The 13,111-nt window shown below is 37.1% G+C and overlaps 1 protein-coding gene across 4 annotated transcripts; it reads right to left on the bottom strand.

Annotated features, from left to right (window-relative positions):
* Window positions 1-9,068: 9,068 nt before the first annotated feature.
* On the bottom strand, window positions 9,069-12,838 carry LOC145030716 (putative HVA22-like protein g). 4 transcript variants are annotated; one of them, XM_078979117.1, is made up of 7 exons: window positions 12,571-12,838; window positions 12,015-12,150; window positions 11,680-11,732; window positions 11,480-11,578; window positions 11,314-11,370; window positions 10,744-10,807; window positions 9,069-9,742 (listed from the first exon to the last, which is right to left on the bottom strand). In XM_078979117.1, the coding sequence occupies exons 3-7, from the start codon at window positions 11,709-11,711 to the stop codon at window positions 9,155-9,157; spliced, it is 840 nt and encodes a 279-aa protein (XP_078835243.1). In that variant the 5' UTR covers window positions 11,712-11,732; window positions 12,015-12,150; window positions 12,571-12,838; the 3' UTR covers window positions 9,069-9,154. The 4 variants fall into 4 exon arrangements, with proteins under 4 accessions (XP_078835243.1, XP_078835241.1, XP_078835242.1 ...); XM_078979115.1 differs by having other exon boundaries at window positions 11,680-11,720; XM_078979116.1 differs by lacking the exon at window positions 12,015-12,150.
* Between the last annotated feature and the right edge of the window lie 273 nt (window positions 12,839-13,111).

The following is a 13,111-nucleotide window of genomic DNA, read 5'->3' as shown; positions in this document are numbered from 1 at the left end:
CTAGTGGCTTGATGCCACTCCAGGAGTTTTGAGTTGCCCTTCTTGGTGTTTCTGAGGTTCAAGGTCCATAAAGTTGGCACCTTTAGGGTTTAAACCCATCCATACAGGATTTTGGGTCCTTTTCATGATGGTAGATTACTATATTTTGAGGTTGGGTCTTCTTGGGGCATGTAAAGTTACCAAGTCATTGACGTTATGGTTGTAGACATTTATTGGACTCAGATTTGTGCTTTGGACTTATGGAATCATGCATTAAGAGCTTAATGGAAGGATTGGCCTTATTGGGTGAGTACGTTGGGCGTACAAGTCTGTACGTGCAGCGTACAAGCAAATCAGCAAGTACGCTTAACGTATAGATGGGTACGCCCTGCATACTCAACAAGGAAGGATTTTGCATGTTGGGCATCAGTTTGGGCCATCTTTAGGCTTAGTTGTCTTGGGATATAATGGGCCATCAGGTTTTGGGCTGATAATTATCTTGAGAAGACCTATAATGGGTTTGGTCCCAATTTGGAAAATTGGTCCATGGTTTGGGCCTTGGGTGATTTTTAGTATTTAGGCCTTTTGGATTGTTAAGTTTGGGCCTAAAGTCTTGGTCCAAGCTAGGTTAGGGGTAAAATGGTCTTTTCGCCCCGAGTATGGATTTATGGTTAAGGATTGGAACCCAAGTGTTGAATGGGTGTTGTTATGATTTTGATAATTCGGGGATCTATCAGCCAGCAGCCAGGGATCGATTGTGTGATTCGGCAGTGTGAGGTGCGTCTCCTCACTGGGTTTGGCGGGTCGAAGGCACCAATGTCGGTCCATGGTTTATATGTTAGGATGTTCGATGTTTGTTCGACTCTTTCATGTGTTATATGATGGTATGCTTACTGGGCAAGGCCCGATACCAGGCATATTGTATGCTAGTTATCAATTTGTGTTTTTATGTTATTGGGCGATGCCCGATGCCGGGCAGGGCTCGATGACCATATGGTATGCTATAGTCTCTGTGATTATTGCATGGGCTAGTAAGGTTATGTGTTTATATGTTTATATGATTATATGGTTATATGATTATCTGTGTATCGGGCGGGGCCTGGTGATTGACAGATCTATACTCCAAGCGGGGCTTGATGATGAGCGAGGCTCGAGGCCGAGTGGGACTCGAGATCGGGTGGGGACCTAGTATGTGCTTTATGTGTGTGTGGTATGTGGTTTCTTGGGGAACTTGCTAAGATTTTTGTTTACGGTTTTCAATTTATGTTTCATGTGTTTCTATTTTCAAATGGAAGAGCCCGGGATGATTGCGGAGCACACACCACATGTTTACGTATTTCTTAATTTACTCTGATTTGAAGATGTTTTGATAAATCTTAATTACCTGGGTTTTATGGAAATGTTATGTATTAAAAATTTATTAATCTAAAAATAAAAATTTTATGTCATCATATTTCGGGAGGCTACACATACACCCATGTTGAATATACTGTCGAGCCCTAGTTGTCGAACAAAACCATGATCCAACCTTGGTACCTTTTCCGTAGATAACCAGTTCTCCCACAATTGGGGTTCGAACTATCACTCGCTGACCCTCGTAAACGATCATGGCACCAAACCTGATCAACCAATTCATGCCTACTATCACGCATACATCCCCCATGGGGACAGGGATCAAATCAATCAGATAAGGCATCCCAAAGATCTGCAATACACAGTACTGATACACTCTGGATGTAGAAACCTCGTGTTCATTAGCGATAGAAACCCGCATGGACACTCCAACTCGCTAAGGGTCATACCAAAATCCCTACTAAAATATCAAGACATGAAGGACCGACTCGCGCCCGAGTCAAATAATACAAGAGCAGGCAATGAATTCACTAAAAAGATACCTATCAGAAACATAAATATAAGCATACCATAAAAAATAGCAGGATAACAAATGGAAACATACCAGTAACGACGTCTGGTGCTGCCCTGTCTTCCTTCGCCGTAAGTTGGACCCACGACCACGAGCCCTCGGGGGCTCCGCCCGAGCCTGTCGCTTATCGGTGATCCTCAAAGTAGCTGACGCTGGATCCTGTGTTGATCCTGCCGTGATCAAAGGACATTGGGCCCTCAAATGGCCCACTTGGTCACATTGATAGCAAATCCTAATGTTGGGTACTTGAGCTTGTTGGCGGCAGTCCTTGGCATAATGCCCCTCCTTGCCATATTTGTGGCAACCAGATGAAGATCAGAAAGTACCCTCATGAACCATGATACACTTGCCACAAGTGCGACCCCTCTGACTCCCTGATCTCAAATTAATGGTCTTGAAGCACTTAGATGCAAGCTGAGAATGCACAAGTGTCTCATGTCTGCCTCCGCTCCCTTGACTAAAGCTCGAACTCAATCTCTAGCCGCCTAGCGGCCTCCTGCAACTCCACCAATAAGCCATAGCGTTGTGTAGACACAAACTGACGGATTTCCGTCTTGAGCATGCTTAAGTACCGGGTCATCTGAGCTTGCTCAGAAGCAGCAAACCCAGGGCAAAACATATCTCTCTTTGTAAACATCTTGGCGATCTCCGTCACCAACTCGTTTCCCTGCCTCAAATCCAAGTACTCCTGAGCCAGCCTCTCCTACTCCACCAATGGAACATATCTCGAGTGGAACTTCTCATAGAACTGCTCCCATGATACTACAACCCGCTACTCTGAGGTGTATGAACTAGTAACCAACCTGCACCAATCCTTCGCTCCAGACCAAAGAAGGTTCAGAGCGCACTTGACCTTTTGTTCAGTTGGACAAGAGCAACTAAAGAATCATCCCTCAATATCTGATGCCAATGATCAGATCCTAAACCCCGTCAAACATCGGGGGCTTTGTATTGTCGAAGTACTGGTACTGGAAAGCCCTCCCAACGCTAATCCCCACAGAAGCAACGACTGTGGTGGTTGCAACAGTTGTATTCTCTGAAAGTGCAACATATCGATCATCGAAGAACTCCATCATAACAGTATTGATATACCCAACCAACTATGGTATCTGCCCCCGAACAATAAAAAACAACCTCCTCATGGATAATCTCCTAAATCCAGTCCTCATTCAATCCTGGCCACCTGCTCCGGCTCCTGATCTGGATCTTGTCTCGAATCCCCTCGTAACCGCCATACTAAAAATAAACCTGAGGTATATCAGATAAAACACATATCATACCATGGGGACCATTAACAACAAACCCTAGGGGCTGTGACTTCCCTACTATGCATACGGGTCCTGTGCTTCCAGTAGTACGGGCCCATATTACCTTCTACACCTACCTATATTTGTCTCATAAGATCATCACAACAACCCTAGCAACAGTTAATAACATACGCATACATCCTATTCTCACTTCCGAGAGGAAGGCTAGATATCCCTCGACTGGTCGGCTGACCCCACATATCTCATGCATGAAACTTTCACCAACCCTGCAGCACTCGTGTATGCTAATCATACATAACACTGGATCCTATAGACAATCGAATACCTAATTCTGCCCTAAGCCCTTCATCAGACAAGAACAAGATATAAGGATAAACCAAACATTCTCAGGCTATAAAATTTAAGTTATGTACAACTATGATGCATACACTAAGCAACTATAGTAAGGATGTCAATTTCATATAAGAAAGAATCATTGGCTATCAGGCATCATATAATTAGGCAATTCTATCATGTAATTCCTGAAGTTCCCTGGCCTATCGCTAGCATGTTGTTCTAACATAAGTACATAACATAATATCAAATAACAATGTGGTAACTTAGGGTCTACTTACTGGCTCCGACTGATCATATACATTACATCCTTTCTTGATTATTTTGAATTTTTTTTTGAAAATCATTCTTAAAACTTTTGCAATTCCTTAGTTTGAGACCGGAATCCCACAGATGTTCCTCCAATTCACTCAAACCAAGGCTCTGATACCAACTTGTAACGACACCAAAAATCACAAAATTTAAAACTTTCAAAAACAACCCATAGCTATAAAAATGTTTACAAAACCAATGTTTCCAAATGTTTATCAAATATCAAAGTATACCAAAATCATAACGTCATCAGATCGGAGGATGTGTATGGTCACGCCTTCTCTTTCCCGCGATCATCAAAAGTACCTGAAGCCATAAACTAAAACCGTAAACCAAATCTTAGTGATTTCCCCCAAAGTACCACCACACAAATAGATAAGATATACAAACAAGCATGTCGGGTACAATCAACCATCCAATTGGAATACCCCCGGACCAGTCAACCTCCGGGTCCAGTCATCCTCGGGATGGAATACCCCATGCTGGAATGCCAATATACAATGGATCCAGTCACCTTCGGGCCCAATCAACCATCGGGTTGGAATGCCCCCGGTCTATTGGCTCATGCAAATAGTAGTAAAGCCTCAACCATAACTTAAAATATGTGCACATATAATAAATAAACATATAACCGACCAACAAACTAGCAGACAGATCTAACAGAACACTACAACATAACGACATAATATCACATAATAGGATATCTAATCCATTGGGCCGGCCTTGGTGCCTTTGACCCATAAGTATAATGAGGAAAACTCACCTCAAAGTCTGGACAATAGCTGATGAGGTCCCCACTCCGAATCTCAGCTCTAACCATCACCTATCCAACCAAATGACCAAATTCTCAAACACTCCAAAATAACCAGAATATCCTTAAGTCAAACTTGGTCAACCTTTGTCAAAGTCAAAGCCAAACTGGTCAAAATTAACAAGTCAACTGAGTCACTCCAACCAAGTCAACTTACGGCGCGTACGTGGGGTGTACTCCAGAAGTACGTGGGGCGTACTCGAGCATTGACCACCGTTGATGAGGTTGACCACGTACATGTTGCATACTCAGGTTACACATGTTGTACGCCCAGACTTCCCAAAAACACATTAAGAGTTTAATGTATTAAGCTCTCACGTCCAACTTCCAGATCTAAGGCTAAAATACCATTGAGAGTCATAAAGTTCCAAATATATGACCTTGCATGTCCATTAAGTGCCCAATACCCTAAAGTACAACATCTTAATGCATTAAGACCTTCTAAAGAATGCATGGAGCAAAACTAACCATCCAAACCACATTTTTCTGACTTACGACCCTTCCTAAGGTCTGAAAGGACGACTTAATGGGTCAAGAACATGTCATGCTCAAGAATCACCATTTTGGGTCAAAAGTAACTTAATGGAATGAAATGTCTAGATCTACCAGATGGAGTGATAAAGTTGCAAGCTTTATACCTCCCGGGGGTTGCAAACAATGACGGAATCTCATATCCAAAATGCTTCCAAGCTCCAAGCTCTTCTCACCACCTTCTTCTTATCTAAACACACCTCCAACACACTCCTATGGCTCAAAAATGTACTTTTCTCACTTAGAGTTGCTTGAAGACATTTTTCACAGAGGGAGGCTACTGAGGATATGAGGCATGAAGTTATAATGGTGATTATAACATCATGTGCGTATGCCCAACGTATGAGATGTACGCCCAACATACTAGGGTTTGCCCTAGTACTCTCAGCGTACACATCATATGCCCAGCGTACTAACCTCAAGTCCAAAATTACCACAATGCCACTATAGGCCATTTACGCTCTTTGCTGTACTCAGGGACTAAAACACAATATTCATTCATACTAAGCGTTAAAATTGAAAATACCTCAACATCGGGATGTTACAATATGAAAATATTGTTTGCATGAGTAATATTAATAATCTAATCTTCAATTTTGATTCTTCCGAAAGTGTATTGGATAAGTCATGCTTTTGGCATTATTGTCTTGGCCATTAAACAAGAAACTCAAGCTCAATTTGATGGGATCTTGGAAGAATTTAACTTGAAGTTAGACGATATGTGAAAATCTTGCTTGCTTGAAAAAAATGACAAAGGAGCCACTCATATGTAGTTGTGAAAGAGGTGGGGAGTTGTTGGACCTTATCCATACATATATTTGTGGACCGTTCAGATCCTCCATAAGTCTTGGTGAACAATATTTCATGAACTTTACTAATAATTTCAGTAGATATGGGTATATTTATATGATCAAACATAAGTCAAGAACTTTTTAAGTGTTCAAAGAGTTTCAAAACGAAGTAGAGAATATACAGGCAAAGAAAATAAAGATGCTCTGATCTGATAGGGGTGGAGAATATCTAAGTCTTGAATTCTACGACCATCTTAAGAATTATGGATTAGTTTTAGAATTATATCCTCCCAAAACGCCACAGCTTAAGGTGGTTTCTAAGAGAAGAGATCGAACACTATTATATATGGTTTGATCTATGATGAGTTGAGATGCACTTCCAATAAGTTTATGGGGTTATTCCTTAGAGACAGAGGCCCATATCCTATACCTCATACCAACTATTAAGGTTGCTAAGACACCCTTTGGGATGTGGATTGGGAAATATACCTCGCTAGCACATATAAAAGTATGGGGTTGTGAGGCATTCGTTCGTTGTGAGACCCAATACAAAGTAGATACATATCAGAGAAGTGGTACTTCTATGGTTATCCCCAAAAGTCTTTTAGATACTTTTTTACTAGCCTTCTGCGAACAATGTGTTTATAGCTTGAAGGGGCTTCTTCCTTAAGTGGGAGCTCATATCCAAAGAAACCAATGGGATTCCACTGATGAACACGCTCCAAGACTGAGATTAGACAATTCATGTTTAAGAGCCGCATCACGTGAACCTTTGTTGTTGAGAAAATTAGCATTCAGTTTGTTCCACGCAACTTGAGTGGTGGTGTCATTCTCCAAAATTCGAACCATTAATTCGACAGGGTGCTATAGATCCATTGTAATACTAGGGTGTTGATCTCCACCCACCGGTGATAAGCAAGATCAGTCTCTGTCGGCGGAGGAGTGTCATTAATGTGATTGATTACCTTGTAGGCTTTGGCATGGAGACATGACAACTTAGTCCAAGAGGAATAGGTAACTTTGGTGCCTCCAAGGTTCGAATCTTTTTCTGAACATTCATTACAATACAAGGTCGTTGCCTTTACCTCACCTGATCCATAATCGTCTTTGGTCATGGAGAATAGAGATGATGATATGAGATTAGCAAAGTTGTAGCTTTGATTGATAGAGGCAGGCGATGTAGGATTTTAGAGTTCGTTTACCGCTTTGATACCATAATAGAGGTTCTGGTATAAAGATTTGATGCCTTCAACAGATTAACAATCCCCTATATATAGGGAGAAATACAAATAATACAACTGTAGAATATGTAGATAAAATAGGAATGAATATTCAACAATTCGAATTATATATATATATATATATATATATATATATATATATATATATATATATATATATATATATATATATATATATATATATAATCAGCTAATAGAAAGTATCAATCTGGTTTTACTCACTAGACATTTCCAACCCCTAACAAATATTATGACATGTATTCAAATGAAAGAGGTGAATTAGAGGATCTTGGATATTTAAGAAAGACACAATTATTTAGTGGTTACTTTTATTATGTAATGATATTATGATTGTGTATCATCTCTTAAACACTTTTAAAACCTATGAATTTTTTGAGAATGTGACTGTTTTTTTGCAACGATGTCTCTAATTAATTAATTATAGACTTAAAAATGGTTTTAAACTATTAAACCAAGAATGGAGTGTTTTAGTTTAGGAGCTAAAAAAAAGAAAGGGGTAGAGTTCAAAATAGCTTGAAAGTAAGCATTGATAATATGCTACTGACCAATGCATTGCATATTGTTCCATCTTTTAGAAGGACAACTTCATGAAAAGGAAAATACTTATCCAACTTTGGAGGGCTTAATACTTATCCAACTTTGGAGGGCTTAAGGGTTGGTCAAGTTTATGGGAAAAGAAACACGGAGATGGAGATTGTGGGATAGTGGGAAATGATAACATCCAGAATTCGGTATTTAAGTTTATGTTCATAATATGTTAAAAGGGATGAGTATGGTTGCATCAATGGTTGTGGTCATATTCATCACTTGTTTTATTTCTTTCCAAACATGAAAGCTTATGTATGGTGCATGATCTTGCGTAATTTCTTCTCACACACACGAATATGTTTGAATCGGCACCACAAATAGTGATACAAACAAACCAAGCCAAACTCAAAGCTAGGCTAGGTTTGAAATTAATGTGTAGGCTTAAAAAGAGATTGGGGTTGAGAACTATCTTCAAGATTCAATTTTGAACCAAAAATAAGTATAGATGTTGCATCAAACTACTTAAAAGTTTGATAAGAATTCAACTTCAATTTTTTTAGCTTATTTTTATTTTCAAACTCAATAAATCAATTTGTTTGCTATTCGAATGTCATAGTTGTTAGACTAGAACACAAAACTTGTATTGTGCTTTGTATGGATTAGACTAGGATCGATTGATATTTATAGTACAAAAATCATAATTTTTGTTCCTCCCAAAAATGTGAAACAAGGTTGGACTCCTACGTCCTCTTGGTTTGTTATCGATGCAAAAGACATAAATGCCCTCAAGATTGGAAATACTCTACTAAATATGTCTAATCTTATCTTTGAATTGTATAACAAACACATCCTACACCCATAATATAGCTAAGTTGGTTTCAAGGTGACATTTTGAGGCTTCGGCAAGAGGTGGATGCTACCAAACAACTAAACAAGGTGTATTGCGTTTGGGACATACACTAGTTCTTATTTCTCAAAGACGTAAATACCCTCATCAGTTTGGGACATACACTAGTTCTTATTTCTTAAAGACGTAAATACCCTCACCATCAAAAGCATCCCTAAAAAGTCAATAACACATCCCATTCAAGTCTTGCAATAAAAATGTCGGGTGTCTCCAAATTAAAGTATTTGCTAACTAATTAGTTCCCTTATTCGTAAAAAGGGTGCTAGAAATTAGTCTTTTGGTGTTTAAGTGAACAAAACATGGCCTATTATTATGTATAGAAATCGAAAAAAGTCGGATCAATGTGTGTGTTTGTTTTTTTGTTCTTTTTTTTTTTTACAAAAAAAAACTCCAACCTCCTACCAACAAATAATAAGTAAAAATAAAATAAAATAAACAGTTTTATTGCAAGAAAATACACAAACATGTTACACCCATGATTCCAACATTTCCATAATCTACTCCCTAATCATTCAACATTAACAACACTATTATTTTTCCTCGACCTCGCACGTGTGTAAACCCTTGTAGGTTCTTCCATCACAATCTCTTTCACAGAAGGATTCGGATTAGGGTTTGACTCGGTTTCCACCACCTCCATGTCATCAGGCGGTGCCACCACCGCCACGCTTTGTGACGAGCTTGCTTTTTGTGCTTTTGAGATGGCAGCGGCGGCAGGTGGTGGTTGTGGGCGGTGGTTGGCGGTTGGGTTGTCTTGTTGAGGAGATGAATCAAATGATGATGCTGAGGAGGAGGTGGTGGAAGAAGGTGATGGCGGCTCTTTTGGTTCTTGTTGAGATGGTGGTGGTGGTCGGCGGTTTTGTGGCGGTTGTCGAGGTCTAGCGGGTTGAGGCGGCTGTGGTATTGGTGTTGACTGTGAAGCAACGTATTGAAGAATGTCAAAGATTCTTGTTTGACCATAAGTTGCAGCTCTTTGCCAATACAAAACAAGAATATCTCCAGCTCTTGTTCTTAATTCCATTAAATTTCTATCAATGTCTGTTTCATGCTTTGAAATATATGGCCTGAAGAATGAATCATATACATATATTGTTCCCTGAAATAATTTAACCCAAAAAAAAATACACTTTAATATAGTTTTTAGTTTTAGCCAGTGCTTTATATAGTTGTACAGTACAATCATCTAAAGCATAAAATAAAAATTGTTGTGTACAAATCACTAACCATTATAAAAATAAAACACCCTATATATTACTTTGGTTTTTTTTTCAGGATTAAACCTCAAATTTATTTTTGGACTGAAAAAGACCTTGTATTTTTTTATTTTTTCCGATCTCGTCCTTTTAGTCATTTTTTTCCAAAAAATTGAAAATTGTGAAGGTTTTTTTGAGAAAAAACAAAAAAGAGTTGAGGGTTTACTTTGGGAGCATTTAGAAGGTTGAGGGTTTTTTTCAGAAAAAAAAAATACAATTGAGGGCTTTTTGGAATAAATAAAAAAATACAAGGTCTTTTTCAGGTAAAAAATAAATTTGAGGTTTAATCCTGAAAAAAACATAAAATATAAGGTCTTTTTTGAGATTAACCATTTTTTTCGAAAAAAACCCTCAACATTCTATCTGTTTCCGAAAAAACCCTCAACTTTTTTAGGTTTTTCCGAAAAGCCCTCACATTTTACAAGTTTTTTCGGAAAAACATGACAAATAAGGCCGGATTGAAAAGAAAGAAAAAATGCAAGTTTGTTTTCAGAAAGAAAAAAAAAAAAAAAAAAGTTTTGAGGTTTAATCCGGAAAAAAAACATAAAATCTAAGGTCGTTTATGAGATTAACCTTTAAAAAAGATGTTAAATATGTATGAGGGTTTTTTCGGATTTTTCCAGAAAATATTGTCTAAAACCAAAAGATTAAAAGGTTACCAGTAAACCTGCTAAAAGGGCCAAATCGGAATAACTGAAAAATGCAAGGTCTTTTTTAGGAAAAAACTTAAAATATAGGGTCTTTTATGATATTAACCCCCAAAAAATAAGATAAACATTATTTAAGATAATGAAAATTCGAAATATAAATATTTAGACCTTTAAATGTAAAGAATAAAAATTACCTTCGTTTTTGGGTACCACAAGTATATGTAGAATGCTAACTTTGCTTCACTGTACATTGGAACCCTTCACAAGTAAAACAAACAAAAACAAATAAGTTATTACATTTTATTATTATTGGCTTGTAAAAATTAATATATGATTTTTTTATTATATGTAGATACAATGTATAACTTAGACTCTACTCTACACTATTTTATAATAAATAATGAACTTTGTATCTACAGATGTAAAACATTAAACATAATAAAAGCTCATTGAAACCCAAATAATATTATTATAATAAAATATACTTTCCTTTAGCCTTGTAAATCTTCTGATTCTAATAAAGTTTGCCACAAGATATCACTTTATCCCAAAAAAAAAAAAAAATTAAAATCGTAAAATATTAAGAAAACTTTTCATTTGATTATTTAAAAATACATAAAGAAAAAAAGGGTTATTTAACAATTTTTCATTCCACTCCATGATGGAATGGAAAACACCTTCTCATAGGAAATGGAGAAACTAACAAAATGAAAGGAATCAAACATTCCATTCCATTCCATCATACCAAAAAATTACAGGCTTACCATGAAACAAACGTGTCACCAATCCTCTCACAAACAGTCAATACAGCAACTAAGATCCTGAAAACATCATCAAACAATTTAGAAAACTCTTAAATTTATCAATCAATCATTCAAATTCAATTGCCTTTGTTATAATTCAAATCTAACACGTATAGATGCATAATACCAGTATTGGCACCAAAAACGAAGTTGTTCAATATCAGGTTTATTTCTCTCAACTGCTTTGAAGCATTCATAGGCTGGATATGCATATCCAAACACCATTCTACATGTAAATAAGTAGTCAAATAGTTAAAAGAAATCCAGTTATGATTCTCCATAAACAAAGTAAAAAAAAAAAAAAAAAACAAATTTTAGATCACATACACAAGCCCTCTTGTAAGAAAGGATCCAATCATCTTGTAAACCTGTCAAACACACTAAACACAATCATTACATGACAAAAATGAAAATTCATAATCCCAATAGGAGAAATTCAAAAGGAGGGAATTATGAAGCAAGATTCAAATTAATCAGACATAGTCTAAATCCATAGGTGTTCTGACAAATTGTTAAAACTGAAATGTTGGGTAGTTGGTAATTTATTACAGCAATTGACCAAAACAGAAAATTGATGGATGATTCTTCATCTAATCATCTTTACTTCAAAACCTATTAGTTCAACGAACAGAATCACACGAGTTTAAGGCAGAAAATAGTACATTTACTTTTAAAAGTAGCACATGTCATGTGTACTATGGCCACTGGTTACCATCGTAGACTGAATGTTGCAGTTTTTTTGTCGATATGAACAGCTAGACAAAGAAACTAACAAGATTGATGCCAGTTCTGTCGCAACTGAAATCACATTTGCAGATTTTTAGCGATATATTTGTTTCTGATTGCATGTACTATATAAAGTGGAAAATCCCTATAAGCATAATTTATAAGAAGAAATCTTATCCACTGAAGGAATCACATTTCAACAAGTTTCCGAACTACGAATCAAGCTAAGAATCTTAGACGAAAAGTCACGAAGACGAAAAACAAATTCAAAGTTACTGACAACAGCAGTAACTCCATGTAATCCATTTGCCGATCAAAAGTTCGTCAGGTGAAAGAGCAAAAATAAAATAAAAAATCAAACCTAGAAATTGGCAAAACAACACAAAAACGAAAAATCAATATAAATTTTAAAAAAAATATGGCAAATTGCATCACGAACTGCATAAAACTTGTATAATACCTCGAATAAATACAGAGAAAAGTAGAAGTTACCTAAGGTTTTACTGGTTGTTGGCGAAAATAGTTGAGCTGAAGAAAAGTTGCAGAAATTGGAGTAGTGTCGATAAATGATAAGCAAACTTGCATAAATTTTGGTGCAGAATCCGATTATATCGGGGGAGCGTCGCCGCCGTAGTGCGACGGGAAACAGCAGCTACGTTGGACGGAGGGAAGAGGGAGAAATCGGGGAGAGGATTTTGAGACGTTTGAGGAGTTTCTGACTTCTGTTTCCTTCTCTTTTCTAACCCATCTATATCTTTACGTTTTCCAAATTCTAGTCATTAAGTACTTCCCTCTTGAACCCACGTCTTAGTAGATTAATTAGTTAATAATATCGGTAATTTATTAAGGTAATTAAATTTTCGGTTTATTTATTTCTGGGTAGTTATCTGTTTTTTTTTTTTTTACATATCTAGTTAACGAATTTTTTGGAAGTGTTCACATATGACCTGTTGTAGTATGTTATATCCGGTTATACCGGTCATATGTGAACACTTTCAATGAATTTGTTACCTAGATATGTACGAAAAAGATA

Source organism: Lactuca saligna, chromosome 2 (genome assembly GCF_052625555.1).
Source record: "Lactuca saligna cultivar CGN05327 chromosome 2, ASM5262555v1, whole genome shotgun sequence".
In the NCBI taxonomy this organism is placed as follows: Eukaryota; Viridiplantae; Streptophyta; class Magnoliopsida; order Asterales; family Asteraceae; genus Lactuca; species Lactuca saligna.
The sequence above is the reverse complement of the archived record's forward strand: the minus strand, read 5'-3'. Positions and strand labels throughout refer to the sequence as shown.

Bases quoted from the DNA above. Each gene is read 5' to 3' on its own strand.
- LOC145030716 (XM_078979117.1), bottom strand. From the start codon at position 11,711: ATGATTGGATCCTTTCTTACAAGAGGGCTTGT. The intron at 11,371-11,479 runs GTATTATGCATC...TGATGTTTTCAG, and splicing joins CGTTTTTGGTGCCAATACTG to GATCTTAGTTGCTGTATTGA. The intron at 9,743-10,743 runs GTAATTTTTATT...AAATTATTTCAG, and splicing joins TGTGGTACCCAAAAACGAAG to GGAACAATATATGTATATGA.